Source organism: Cygnus atratus, chromosome 3, assembly GCF_013377495.2.
Source record: "Cygnus atratus isolate AKBS03 ecotype Queensland, Australia chromosome 3, CAtr_DNAZoo_HiC_assembly, whole genome shotgun sequence".
In the NCBI taxonomy this organism is placed as follows: Eukaryota; Metazoa; Chordata; class Aves; order Anseriformes; family Anatidae; genus Cygnus; species Cygnus atratus.
In genome coordinates, this window is record NC_066364.1 from 42,536,525 (window position 1) to 42,550,608 (window position 14,084).

The window sequence follows — 14,084 nt, forward strand, 5'->3', positions numbered from 1 at the left end:
TTGTCAGGATTTGCAGGCATGATTTTTCTTTTGGAATTACATGTCACTGTCCTAACTGTCCTTCCTAATACAGGATCGTGATCATTTTTTGGTGCTCTTACTGCCATGTCCGTAATGTCCTAATGAAAGAATGGGGTTTATTTTCCCCCTTTTTTTTGAAGGAGTTGAATCTACATTGTCTGAAAATAAGAAAACTTTTCTGATTGACTGTAATGTAGTCTAATGGATAGTTCCTTCAGTCTTTTTGGGTGAAGCTGAAAAATGAAGACATACTGAAGTTTGAAATAAAATGTGCCTTAAATACCTTCCCTATTGGATCAGGCATTTTACCATGTACTCCACATATTCACAGTTCAGTGATACAGCTCTTTCCCTTTTGTAGTTGTCTCTCTCCTTTCTTCATAAAATGGCTTTAGGGTCATTCTCTCATACTTCGAAGTGGCAGCAATCTCAGTAATTGGATTGTTCACCCTTCCTTCTCACAGGGGCATTCTGCAAGTATCAGATGTGTGTTGGAATGGAGGTAGATGAGATACAATCAAGACAGAAATATTTTAGATATTAATATAAGGAAACAGTTCTTGGGGCAGGGCTTGGAGTTCATAATTCGTTCTAAGTAAGAGCCTTAACCACTGGGTTAAGGAATTATGGGCACTGTTGTCTGCTCTTTTTGACTTTTTTCTTGTTTTTGTTTTTGAGCTTTAACTCTTCTTTTACCAAGAGGCATAATCAGACATGGAGGAATGGGATAACCCATGATTAAGCCATTTCAGCTGGATGGTGAATCACTCGTCATTACAAGAAAAGCTGCTTTTGATCAGAAGACCATCTTTGGGCCTCTGAAAAGTTTCAGTGCTGAAAACAGAGTCTTAGGAAGTATAAGTCCAGTAGGACTGAATACATGGCTTAAAGTGAAATTCTGAGGCTCCTCATTTTAGATGAGACTCTTGCATTCCTCCTCATATTCAGGTCCAGCAAACTACATTTTTTTTTAATGTTTTATTTAAGTGACACCATCATTTGAGTCATCTGACAGGAGCAGGAGTATAGTTTCAAGAAAGAAGAATCAAATGAGAACAGTGGCTTTAATTTGCAGTAGGTGATTGTGATCCTAATTCAACAAAAATACAAATACACAGTTGGAGTTCTATGTATACCGAAACACTTTGCAGACTCGGATCTCTCTTCTTTGTAATTAAATTCTATCATCTGTCTTCAATCTATGGTAATAAATTATATTTTGCATTTAGGTAGAATTGTGTTTGAGGACCTCAAAATACATTACAAAATCAAGTAATCACTGACCTTACTTTATTTCTTCAAAAATCATTTTATTCTCTGATGTAAATAACTTTCCAAAAGCCATGTGGGAAACCAGCAGCTCAATGGGCTTAATACATAGTTCTCCTGACCAGTTCCTATTTTCTAACTGGCAGTTCTCTGTTTTCGTTTTCTAAACCATCACGTTTTGCTTTTGTATTAATAAAAAGTAAGTTGTCTCCCTGAAGTTATAAAATTATTCAAATTACCAAAGGAGAAAAGAAGGAATCAGAGAGGTAGCCCTAGTATAAGGGCTGTTTTATGTTCGGTTATTTCTCCAAAAACAAATTTTGGTGTTCCTTGTGCTGTGGTATCTTCTTAGATAGCCCAAGATTAGTGCAGCCTTCAAATCTTTCTACAGAATGTTGAAATGTTTCCATTTCTTGAAATTCACATACAAAGTTGCATTTATAATAATTTGAAAATAGTCTTTAAACTCTAAACTTACTTTTGTGACTTCATGTTTTTGTTAGTTACATACTAAAAAAAAACAAAAACAACAGCAGCAAATTTTCTTTTACTCACCAAATGTTAACATAGAAGCAGTCTTTATTAAAGGTGATATCAATATATCATTCTAGTTACAAATGTAGAACTTCATGTTGTTTTCAGGTATTTTATGTGCTTGGGTTGCTCTCAATTACTTTAACACATTATCTAGATAAGTTCTTTTTATTTAATGGCTTTATTTACCAACTCGTATTCACTTTAAAAAGAAAAAAAAAGAGGAAGAATTAAAAAAACACCACTACCACCAACAGAAAACTGAATATGTGGTTCTGTAACAGCCATATCACTATATCACTTTACTAACCGGGTTTCATGAATTCATAGGAGTACCATCTGGTGATTTTTTTTTTTTTTTCAAATTCATGCACATGAACCTACAGTTAGTTAAAGTATTATCTTATAGCTCCTTTGTGAAATTGTTTTTTGGTTTTGATGTTTTTTCTGGTGTGTTTTTTTTTTTTTTCCTTAAATACTTCAGCTAGGTTTATCCTTTAACAGGAAATGTGGAAGAGTGAAAGGTGTTCTCGGTAGTAAAGAAATAGTACATATAAATATTTGTAAGTACAACTGTTTCTCCTGACAATTACTTTGATTCCTTCATAGAATCATGGCTTTCATCTCTCATCAGAATCTCCCTCCTTTGATAGTGACAGCTTTCCTAGTGATTAGCCAGTATTTTATTTGCCATTTTCAGTTAAGATGGAGGGGAGATGGCTGTCAGTATCTTAGCACCTCTTATTCTGCTAATCCTTTCTAGCTCCCTTGTGGATGAGGTATGTTGCAAAGCAGTGTTGTGAGTGGGTGATTTTCCTGGGTAAGTGGCCTCCTGTGTGTTGCAGTTCTACTGGTTGCCTTTTGGAAAAAAAAATAATGAATTTTAGGGTTCAGTTAAACTGCCTGGTGACTACAAATATCCTTGTTCTTTTCTACCAGGCACAACATGCCAAGGTCTTAGAAAAATACATCTGCAGTGGGACTATGTCTTACTGTAAATGTTTATTTATATCACATAATTTTCAACGTGATTTCAAAGCCAAAAATATAAATTTGATACTTAGAAGTCAAAAAGGATGTGTCCAGTGCTATCAGGATGATAATGTTGTTTTTGTGCCTAGCACTAAGGGTACAGCTACCAGGTCTCAGTTCACAGTTAAGCTAGAGATTGTCCAGAAGGCTTAGAATAATGTGGACCATAATTACTGACTTTATGCAGTTTTTTAAGACGAGCTTTAACATTTCATGGTATTTGCTCTGGATAGGTATCAAGGATGGACACGGCTGAAAGTAATCAAAGTATTGAAACACCTCACCAAAGAAAAAGTGAGTTTGCTTGGAGTCTTAGTTCCTATGCTAGGCATTTAACACTGACTTTCATAGAGTTTTCTGGAAAAATGCTATGATATGTATCAGAGAAATGCTGGTCATGATTCCTGCTGTCACTGGCTAATGAGACGTCTGGGTTTTGCAGTGAGTATTATCAAACACTACGTGCCCAGGCTTTTGGCAGTTGCCTGCAGGGCACTGGAACATTCTTGCCCCGCTCTCGTTTTTTTGAAGCAGCCTCTTCTCAACATGTGGGGAGCCCAAAATTCAGCTGAAACACCAGTGAGCAGAGAGACAGGCAGAAGTGCTAACTGGTTGTGAGTGAAATGCAGTCTAAATTACTTTAAAAGAAAAGTTACTTTTTTCGATTGCTCTGAAGCACACAGAATGGTCTCCGGAGGGGAGAAACAAGTGGTGCTTTTGTTAGATGCCTGTCTCGTTTGAAATGCTGATCACTGCGAGGGGAGTCAGGAAGGAATTTTCTCTTGCATCAGGCTGTCAGGAATTTTAAGATTTTTTTCTTTTTTCTGTGTTAAATTCCATATGGTTTACTTTCTGGAATTTTCTGACATGAAATTACATGTTTCTTTACTGTCATAGTGTAACGGCCTGCAGTATACAGAGAATAGATCTGTTTGTTCTTTCCAGATATAAACCTGCGAAACTCCATAGGAAGTGGTAGTTAACCAGGACCTTACCTTCTCCCTCATGCTGTAAGTTTTGTTTGTTGGGAAGGACAGCTTAAGGAGGTTTCTTCCTCACTCACTTTCACCTGTTACTGCCCTCTTTGCTACAATCATACAATTTTTTGTAGGCTTATTCTCGTTGGTTGATTATTTAAAAAAAAATGCATTAGAAAAGTAGGAGAAGGTTCTTAGTCTGGGCAGCGTGGAAGTGAGACATGACTAGTTTTCCCAGCATTGTCCTTGAGAAAGGATGGTGCTTCATGTATTGCTCCTAGCCCGAGAAATCATACCCACTAGTTGCTTTGTGTAGTGAAGAAGTGTCCCAGTGAAAACAGATGGAAGAGAAAGTGATCGCAGTTAATCTTCTCCATGTTTGCCCAGAGTCTGGAGGGAATGCACGGTGAATTGGAAAGTAAAAACATAAATCTTGAGGAGAGGAATGAATTACGGGTGTACTAATGGTGGTATTCATGTGCATTTACTGTTAAGATTCAGCTGGACAGTCTATATAGCAAACTAACAGCTATACTGGTGATTAAATGAAATGTAATTGTATTAATAGAAGTTGAGGCATGGAATAATTGTGGATTGCCCCAGTTTCACTAGAAGGAGGGCTTGCAATATTTTTTTCTTTCTTTACTTACTGTTTTCTTTTTTCCTGTGGGTCTTCCCAGCATCAGTTTGCTGGTGGTTAATTAACATCTTTGCCTATATCCAAATGAGTATTGAATAAAAATTCACATAGTTCAACTTAAGAAGAAATATGGGAAGAGACAAAATAGACTTTCTTCAGTTTTCTTGGGAAATACAAAGGTTGAATATGTTATCTCAGTGGAATACATCTTGCTTGATGTAGAAAACTTGTAAGAAATGGAAAAAACAAACAACAAAAAAATACGTGTTCTGCCACCTTGAAATGAACTTTGTTGCTGACTTTGTGCAGATCACCTCTAAATAAGTAACAAGTTATCCTCCTTGCCTCTGGTCCTACTTCTCATCTCATAACGCTACTAGTATTACTTATAAATGGATTGCTGTAGCTTTAAAATGCGTTACTATTATCACAGTTAAATATAGTTTGTCTATGCCCACAAGATAGTAATCTGCTTAGTGTTCTGTTTCTCTTCATACCGTGTCTTCAACAATACTAAAGCCGGTGGCTGGCATTTAATAAGTAATACAGCATCAGTTCAGGTGACAGAAGTTGCTCAGTGTAGATGATGTCTGAATAACAAACGTTACAAGGTCTAAAACAATGTTTTGTCAGTCTGACCTTGAGTTCTCACTTGAAAATAATTTACAGTGCTGCACAGTTTTTTAAATGTACCTATCGAAGATATTTTTGTAACTGACATCCTTTCTGTCTTTCCCTTCAACTACCTCTCATCATGCATAGCAACCTAATTAGCATCAGCCAAAAACCTGCATAGTGGTGGGCTTGATTCTTACTTACATTAACATCTTTACACGTCTGTCTGGCTAGGTAAAGAAATTGTTACACTGCATGTAAATTACCTGTATGTTTGCCTAAAACTTAGTACAAACACATAGTGATTTGCACAAACTTTAAGCATGCAATACACTGCCAAGTAAATAAGAATCATTTCTTGTTCCTAAGATATCCATTATGTTGGGGATCACTTGTGTTTTTTGCTTGAAGAAATGTGTGTTTTTGAGGGAAATGAAAAAATGTAGCTGCAAAAGATGCAGATCAGTGTCTTTCCTTGTGTGCCATCCTCCATATTTCACTGTGTTTGAGACACACAGTGATACTGTGAGTTATAACTAAATTGTATGGGCAGAAGAAAAGGGATCTGAAAAAAGCTTTACTTCCCTCTGGAACAGTGAGAGACTGACCTCATGTGGTGTGAAACCAAAGTTGTCAGGGGAAACGCAAGAAGCATAAAACTCTGAATAAATTGAATATCTTTGAAAAATTAATATTTCTCAACCTTTTCTGATATTTCTTGGATGCTGCATCAGTTATCTTTAAATAATATTGGTTTAGATAGTTTGTTATGTGCTTGCTGATAAAAGAGATTGACCGGCGTCTATATTCCCAAAGACTTTTTGTGTCCTGCGAAGGATGCTCTAATAAGCTGACCCCAAGACAGCAGGCTAGGAGCTGAGGCCCAATTATCCTGGCTGCTGCCTGTGCGTGATTTTAATTGAAATGAGTAGGAGTTTCATGTGAACAAGTGACAGGATAATCAGTCTTGGTTTCTAAGCCCTTTCTGGCACTTCCACAGCAGCATGCACACTCTGTGCCTTCACAGCCTTGCTCTGTAAAATGGAGAGAGTGGTTAGGAAAATTATGAAATGGTGTACCATGCAGAATGGGAAGGGAGTTTCTAATCTGTATATTTTTACAGGCATGAATAATATTAATTCTGGAGATTTGTCAGTTACGCTGGTCTGATTTATCAGCATAAATGGAAATAACCAGGTATAGCATACACACATACAACAAAAGGATGTTCTGCTGTTTTGAAAAGTCTCCTTTTTAAATAACTAACACGCATTTCATTTTAAAGCATATGGGGGTAGTGGGGCTTATGGACTCTTGCAGGAAAATCTGCTTGCTAGTCAAATGTACTCTAAAAATTCTGTCCCTATCCTGCAAAGATTTTTCTGTGTACTTCTATTTTCTTCTTTAAGTTGACTGAAATGTCTGAAGTACCAAAGGCCTGTAGTGTTTTCTACAAATAGTCAGAGTTCTGCATGACAAACCTTTTATTTTGTTCTTTACAGATCCTTTTGGAGCCAGGGGTGATACAGGATGTGCTAGCAGCTGGAAGTCATTTACAGCTGCTGGAGCTTCTCAGTTTATGTTCTCACTATCTCATTCAGGTGAGGCTTCTCTTCCTGATTATTGGTCATTTCTGTTTGGTAAACCTTTGTTCCACGCCTAATTTCAGTAGGAGAGCATTAGTGAAGTACCTGGTGTAGCCTAAGTGGCAATAAATTGGATCTCAGGAGACCTGAATTCTGAGGGTAATATGGGTATTAATTTTTGGTAGGTGCTTTGTCCTCCATCCCTTTTATCCATTTCAGTCTTGAAAACAAGGGTGCTCCATTGATTAGTATCAGCACACAGGAGTTTGATTCCAGCCTTCACCAGAGAATTTGCTTTCTTCATCTGCAGTTTCCCAAATGCTAAGCATTTCCCTGTTGGTGATCATGAGTATTGTGAAGCATTCAGTTGCTTAAGTGTTCACTACAGAATATTGACGTATATTCCAGGGCACAGCTACCTCTCGCTGAATGGGTAGGCTGAATTACAGTGGCACCTTTTTATCAGCTGGCCTCACACCCATAATGCTAATAGTAATATCAACATTAAAGCTGTCATTATGAGGGGAAAAAAAAAAAAAAAACCTGAATGCAGTAAAATTATGTTTTGTGCTTGGCTTGTGTAGGAGATGGCTTATGATGGTAGCAAGAACATAGCTTTGATGTTTAGCAGTGAAAAGCTTTATAAAAAATAGTAATACCAATTCTACAGAACCATTTACTTTTCTTTGTAATATTTCAGTATTGTTTCTGAATAGGGTGGTTTAGCTTTATCTGTGCAACAATTGGGCATGGAAGTGCATGTCAGCACAATGCTCTCTGTATGCCTTTGCCTTCCACCAGCATAATTGCCTTTGAACAGTCTGCTGAGTGTGCTTGGCAGCACACTGAGCTGCTGAGTACCATAGGCATGCAGGATCTCATGTTAAGAGCCTCAGGATGTACTTGAAGGCTTTGTATCTTATGGAGAGTCTGTTCTTTGAGTGTAGCCTCAGGGAAGCCTTCAAAATATATGTTAAGACAGTAATGTGGTATTAATTGTGCATATTAAAATGATTAGGAAATTAAAGTAGCTGGTAGAGGACTGCAATTTGTATCAGTTCTGTTTTCAGGAATGTAGGGAAAAATTGAATTTTTGTGAGAAAGTAGACATGGAATGTAATGGCATAGACGGCCTTTGAAGAAACAGGACATGTGAGATACCAGATAAGCCACAAAACTATTTGGCCTACCAGCCGTCAAGCATGCATGGGAAAGGGGTACTATAATAAGAAAGAAGACACAGGTCCAAAACTGACAGTCACACAATATATTTAACGCTCCCATAACTAAATCAGTCATGTGAGCATTTCTTTGCAGCTTACGTGCTCTTTGGCAGAAATTGGACCAAAGAGACCATTGCAGTAAAGAAGTTAGGAAATTAAAGTAGGGATGGAGCCGAGTATTGTAGTGCAGGTGAGGTAGGGACATGAGAGGACTGTAAGAAAGGTTCAGGTATGTGCCCAATTTAGGTCATGAAAGAATGAAGACTTATGTGAAACAGCCTCTGGTATTAGTAGCTCTTCCCTTGGCACCGTCTAAATGCTTTTTGATCTGCAGGTCACTGAAGTGGAAGCAATCATTGAATAGACATAGTATTAACAGAGCTTTGGATCTAGTCCTTGATATGCAAGCCATAGTCAAGCATTTAGGAACAGATTGTTAATGAATTAGTAAAACAAACAAACAAAAAACAGCAACAAAAGCCAGTGAGCAAACATTGCTGCCAAATTTCTCTGTTATTAACAGACCAGTAAAAGTCCTATGGAGATGATGATCAATAAGTAGTTACTCAAATAACGCGAGAGAGGTCTGTTGTACTCTGAGTAGTGTACCAAGGTAGGGTAACTGAATCTGTGCTGGTGTGAAAATCAAGAGGAAGTGAGACCCAGTGTCAAGATTTACAATAATGGAGGTTAGGAACAAGGTAGGGAGGAGAGGTAGTGAATAAGGGGCAGAACGTGTATTGGTAGACAGAGTTATAGTGATAGTTCTGTAAATGGTTTTGAATTGGTCTCACTGTAAGGTTTTGAATCAGTGTGGAGATCTGTGGGATGACTGTAGTTTACATCAAGTAAGGCTCTGTATTTACTTAAGAGGTTTGCCCAGACAAGGCATATCTGTAGGCAGATTTGTGGCCTGAAAAGATCAGCATAATAATTTATCTGCCTTGTTTGTTCTGCAGAGTTACAGTCCATGCAAGTAATCAACCTTGAGTTGTCATGTAAGCCTTTTTAGCAGAGGTCAACAAGGTACTGTGCATAAAGAGTGTGATATCTTACAGGGTCTAAATTAATTCTACCAAATACATGTTTGTTCTACATACAATTGAGTGATTTTAAAAATATCTATGTAAAAGTAAAAGCAGCATAGTTAGAGAAGTTTTCCTTAAAACCACTTATCCTTACTGCATTTGGGAACCGGGGTATCTTTTCACATCTGACCTCCTATGCTATGATACAGATGCTGTGAAAGGAATAACGCTTGCCCCTTCTTTTCTTTCTAATGTTAGTTTTTCTTTTTGAGTCCCAGGGGGCTGCAGAGTTCTTTGTTTATTATAACAGTGAATATTTTTTCTTGCTACTTTCAGTTGTTCAGTTATCATGGAATTTAGCTTAGTTTAGAGTAAATTCAGGAAATACAATATGTGGGATCTAGCTGTCATTTATTATTGTTGTGGAATAATGATGCACAATTTTAACTTGTTAGGATTGTCTTTATTTTTTTGGAATGGAACAGCTTGTATGGATGCTGTTCTTACTGTTAGAGCTTTTTAAGCTGCTCTCTTCTCTAGATATTCCAAAAGTATATCAGTTTTTTGGAGTTCAAGATATATTTTTTCATTTCTTCTTAACACTTATGTGGGGCCAGTAATTAGTAATTACTCCATAGATATCGATGAGCATTGTATTTAGATAAAAATATGACTTACTTGGCCCATATTTGTACCAAGGCCTATGTATAGCTTGAGAGGTACCAAAGAAGACTGTACCGATCTAATTTATCTTGTTAAAGATGATTTCTGGTGCGCTGGGGTCAGATTAATTTCTAGCCAACACTGACTTTTATATTCCCTGATATCTTTAAGGAATTTCCTCTCAGTTGTCTCCAGAAAAAAAAAAATGTTAATTTGAATTTAAGATAATTTCTCTTTCTTTCAGACCAACCAGCTGAGTAGTTTGTTTAATTTGTTGATAGATCTCAAAAAGATTTCTATAACAAATTGTTTCAATCATGTGTATGGTATTTTTACAAAGAGCTTTTGATCAAAGGCATGTCAGAAAAAAAAAAAGGAGAGGAACAGTCTTACCCCCTGCCCCCAATTAGCTAATATCCATATCTAAGACATTTATGATAACATGACACAATGGAGGTTTCTGACAACAGCGCTGGTTCACTAAGTGTGCTTTATCGTTCATAGACTTCACACTATCAAATGTTCTGTAGCATCTAATGTTGATTACATTTTCTATTGGAAAATGTTTTGCTAACTTTGGATTGATAATTTACTAATTTTTATTTTAAAAAAATCTAATTCATATTTTCTTTATTTGCAAGCAAAAGAAATGCCCAAACAATCCCTATTTTAGATCATAATTCTAGATTTATGTCGTGCAGACTTTCACCCTGGCAGTGTCGTGTCTTGGATTGTCATTAGTCCTCAGTTTCTGCTGTTTGGGGGTTTTTGGTTTTAATTTGTTTTTGTAGATAGGGACTTCTTGAAGTATGCTGATATATCTTAGTTGAGATACATACATATTCATGAATCACTCCTATCATGATGTCTGCATAATTCTCAGGTACTTTAAACACTGAAGCAAGGCTTGAGTTCTCACACATCCGTCTCAGCCTAAACAAACGGTAAGGCAACTTGATTGCTCTTAGCTGTATTGCTGCTATGTAGGTGTGGGAAAGCTAAGCTGAAGACATGAGCTTAGTGTATCTTGAATTGTACTTAAGTCCATGGGTCATGCATACAGCATTTGTGTGCAGAGTGTGCATCCAGTTCTTTAAGACTCATTTCCTGAGTTCATCTTCTAGCTAAAATCGATTGTCAGTTTTGGCTGAGGTTTTTACAAGGAGGCTAAGACAGAGAGCTGCAACAAACAGGTAGATGTTTGTTGAAAATGTAACGGGAATGGGTTATTCGACTGTTTTAATTTCCTTTTAAGAATTTTATCCTTTAAAGTTCCAGTGGACCACAGCTGTCCTACTATGACGTTGGAGAACACAGGAGAAAGTGAGTGGGAGGCTTTAATTGTGTAGATGGAGATCTGAGAAGGGACTTCTTGGAGCTGTGGAGAGCATGGTATTAGGTAGTGTATTTGTGATGACCTACCTTGCACTTTAAAGCTTATAAATGTTTTTTTAAAGGGTACTTGTCAACTTTTTTTCTCATGCAACAAAATATGTGCTGAGAGATTTATTCAGAACATACAAATGTTTGTTTCAGAAACGTGTCTGAGTTTCATAGCTGATTGTAGATGTAAGAAGTTTCATCTTCCTCAACTGTTTGCACTTTCAGTAGCAAAGAGAATGTCAAACTGCACATTATTTCTACAATCTAAGAGTCTTAATAGGGAGGAAATGCTATTGAGGATATGAGTTTTCTTGGAATTTCCTTCTACTGAATAACATCTGCTCGGTCTTGTGTAGATACAGCTTTAGTAATCAATTTTTAAACCAGAGGTCGATTTTCACTGGCATACAGACCTGGACTTTCCACTTCTGAAATCTTAGATTTAAGTGATTTTTCTGTATTTTCTGAAGACTAAGTCTTTATTGTATTTAGTGGAGCTCTGTATACCACTAGTATTGCATTCAAGGTAATAAGACTATAGGTGTGCGTGAAGGATTTAGACGTTGCAGAACTGCCTAAAGCAACCCACTGGTTTCAGTCTGAGAGGCAGGATATGGCATGATTGTTCACATTTAACTTTCTGTTAGATCAGGAACATTTTGTGAACAACCAGTTACATACTGGAAAGAGTCTGGCTTATCATTTATGTTATATTTAGTGGTTAGACAGTTGCATATTTTCATGTTCAATGCAGCCTTGCTAGAAATAATGTTAGCTGGCTGTTGTTGTACTCGATTTCCACCATTTCCTATTCTCTCAGTAGCTAGGAGCAGCAAGTACAGTAAGCATGACTGATGATCCTGATTGCCATTAAAGTTCTTCTGACTGCTAAAAATTGCTCTTGGGATCATAAATGTTTCTGTGTCAAGAGAAGTTAAAAGTTTGATGCCAAATTTTCCATTTTTTTTTTTAAACTGTATTAAGTTCCCTGCTAAATGATACGCATTCTAAGTTACCTTTTAGAAACTTCATTACAGTGGATAGGACTCTCCAACAGAAATATGTCTGCTTGACTGCTACTAACGTCAACCACAGCATCTGTAAAGAGGGATACTTTAAGCTAAAAAGAACAGTTTAGATGAATGATAAAATGAGCCTGAAAAAACACAGCACTGTACAGCAGCAGTCGGAATCTTCTTGAAGCCTCCCCCTCTGTGCAGTGTGCTCTGGATTCTTGCATACAGAAGTAGACAGTGAGCAGGACCAGGCCTGGAATGCATAAATTAGATTGATTTAATGAGCTTGCAAATGATAAAATAAGACCACCTGGAATATTTTTGTGGTAATAATTGAAGCAGGCAAATGGTTTTGGGTAGGGGCATTTGATTTTTAACCTTCTACCCTAATGGTCAATCTAGGCTTATAAAACAGATCTGTCTTTACAGTGCATGAGCAACTAATGATCTGGATCTTTTCTTCCACTAATTTTAAACTATTTTAATGTGTTTACAGATTGAATTATGTTTGCTACTGTCTTTAAAGGGAAAAAGCTGCAAGTGAATCCAGTTGTGGAAGGAAAAGAGTGTGTATGATTTAGATATGTTGTGGGTACCTGAGTTTCATAAGCTACTTCTTTTTCTTAAACCCAACTTCACTATTTAGAGCTGTGCCAGCAACACAATCCCAGCTTTCACTAAGATACAGTCCTTCAGAGATGAATCAATTCTTACACCAGAGATTGAGAGCATCACCTTTGTATTGCTAGAAGCCCCAGCTCAGTTGGGATTTTAGCTCCTGGATTTTTCATATAGAGCAAATTAAACTGCTGGAAAAAAAATCTAAAGGTCATCAACAACCAAGGCTTGTGGTTTTTTGTGTTTTTTTTTTTGTGTGTGTGTGTTTTTAAACTAATACTGAGTTTTTAATCTACATATACACAAAGAATTAGAGTGGTGTTTTATAAAGCCACCCAACTGTATCTAGTGGTGGAGAGAGTGACCCTCGCATACCAAAAATATGAAACACATCTTCTTGTGTTTTGTTGGTTTTTGGTGGTATGCAACCAGTTGCTGTGCCAACCTGCTGTTTCTTGAGGGAGCGTGTTTTGTCAGCCATTGTCATTGAGCTGTTGACAGTCATTAGGAAAGCTCCTGCCAAGAGCTCAAAAATAACTTGGGGGAATTTAGCTGCTCTCTCTTAACTTACATAAACATATTACAGAGATACAGGTTTACATATATATATATATATATAATGAGAATGCACTACTGAGGATTCCAACTTAGAACGGAACTCAGGAAAAAAAAAAAAAAAGTGGTATTTTTCTCCTTTTTTCAGTTGATGTCAGTGAGGAAAGTAAAAATGGGCCCTTTGAATCCCATTTTTTCTGTGTTCAACGTGCTGCTGTTTAGCTGTGATGTGACAGTGGACGTTGTCCCCCTGGAGAGTTGGCTAATACAAGAACATGGTGCCACTGTGGTTGGGAGCCCTCCAGCTTGGGTGTGTGTGTTCTGCTTTTCCTAACACAGTGATAGCTGACAAGGCTGAACTGGACCTGCTGAAAGATGTGTGAAAAACGGCACTGGAGTTTCTAGGTTAATCATTGCTGCAAGATTAAAAATCCAGTTGTCTAGCTAGTTGTGTGGGCGCACGCAGCAAGTGGCCTGCATCAGATCACAGGAGAGGTGACAAACTGGGAAGAGGCAGGTACTGCTACTTCTTTCTTTTCTTAGAAATGTCTGTCAGGATGGCAGAGCAGCTTTGGTGTGTTTTAAACAATAACAAAGAACCTATATTGCTTCACTGTTTCCCCCCCTGCCCTTCTCACATTGCTTTTCTAGCTGATGTGGCCTACCCTGCGTGACCTTCCTGTCCCTCAGCCCCTGAAAGACCTCTGCTTCTGGGAGCCTTCAAGTGGTTTTATAAAGCTGTAAAGAGAGGCTGATGAATCCCAGAATGCTTAGTGTACGAAATTCTTCTCTGGTTTTATTACCATCTGATCAATACTAATGTTTTATGCTCCCCTCCCACCCCCCGTGTCTTCAGCTTTTAATTATCCTTAACCAACTGGGGCAGCTCAGATGCGTGAAGCAAAAAATGTCGTTATTTCTACA

At 37.5% G+C, this 14,084-nt stretch overlaps 1 protein-coding gene across 11 annotated transcripts in view; it reads left to right on the plus strand.

Annotated features, from left to right (window-relative positions):
• KLHL32 (kelch like family member 32) overlaps positions 1–14,084 on the plus strand; it is a 122,467-nt gene that overhangs the window by 55,340 nt on the left and 53,043 nt on the right. For 8 of the 11 annotated variants that reach the window (XR_007708097.1, XM_035561763.2, XM_050709954.1 and 5 more), the window contains one exon: positions 6,591–6,689. The exons of the other annotated variants lie outside the window; for them this stretch is intronic. Coding sequence is in view for 7 of the 8 variants with exons in the window: in XM_035561763.2 (XP_035417656.1) it covers positions 6,591–6,689 (99 nt within the window). In the remaining variant the exon portion in view is untranslated. The remainder of the gene's footprint in view (positions 1–6,590; positions 6,690–14,084) is intronic. 11 annotated transcript variants of the gene reach the window in all.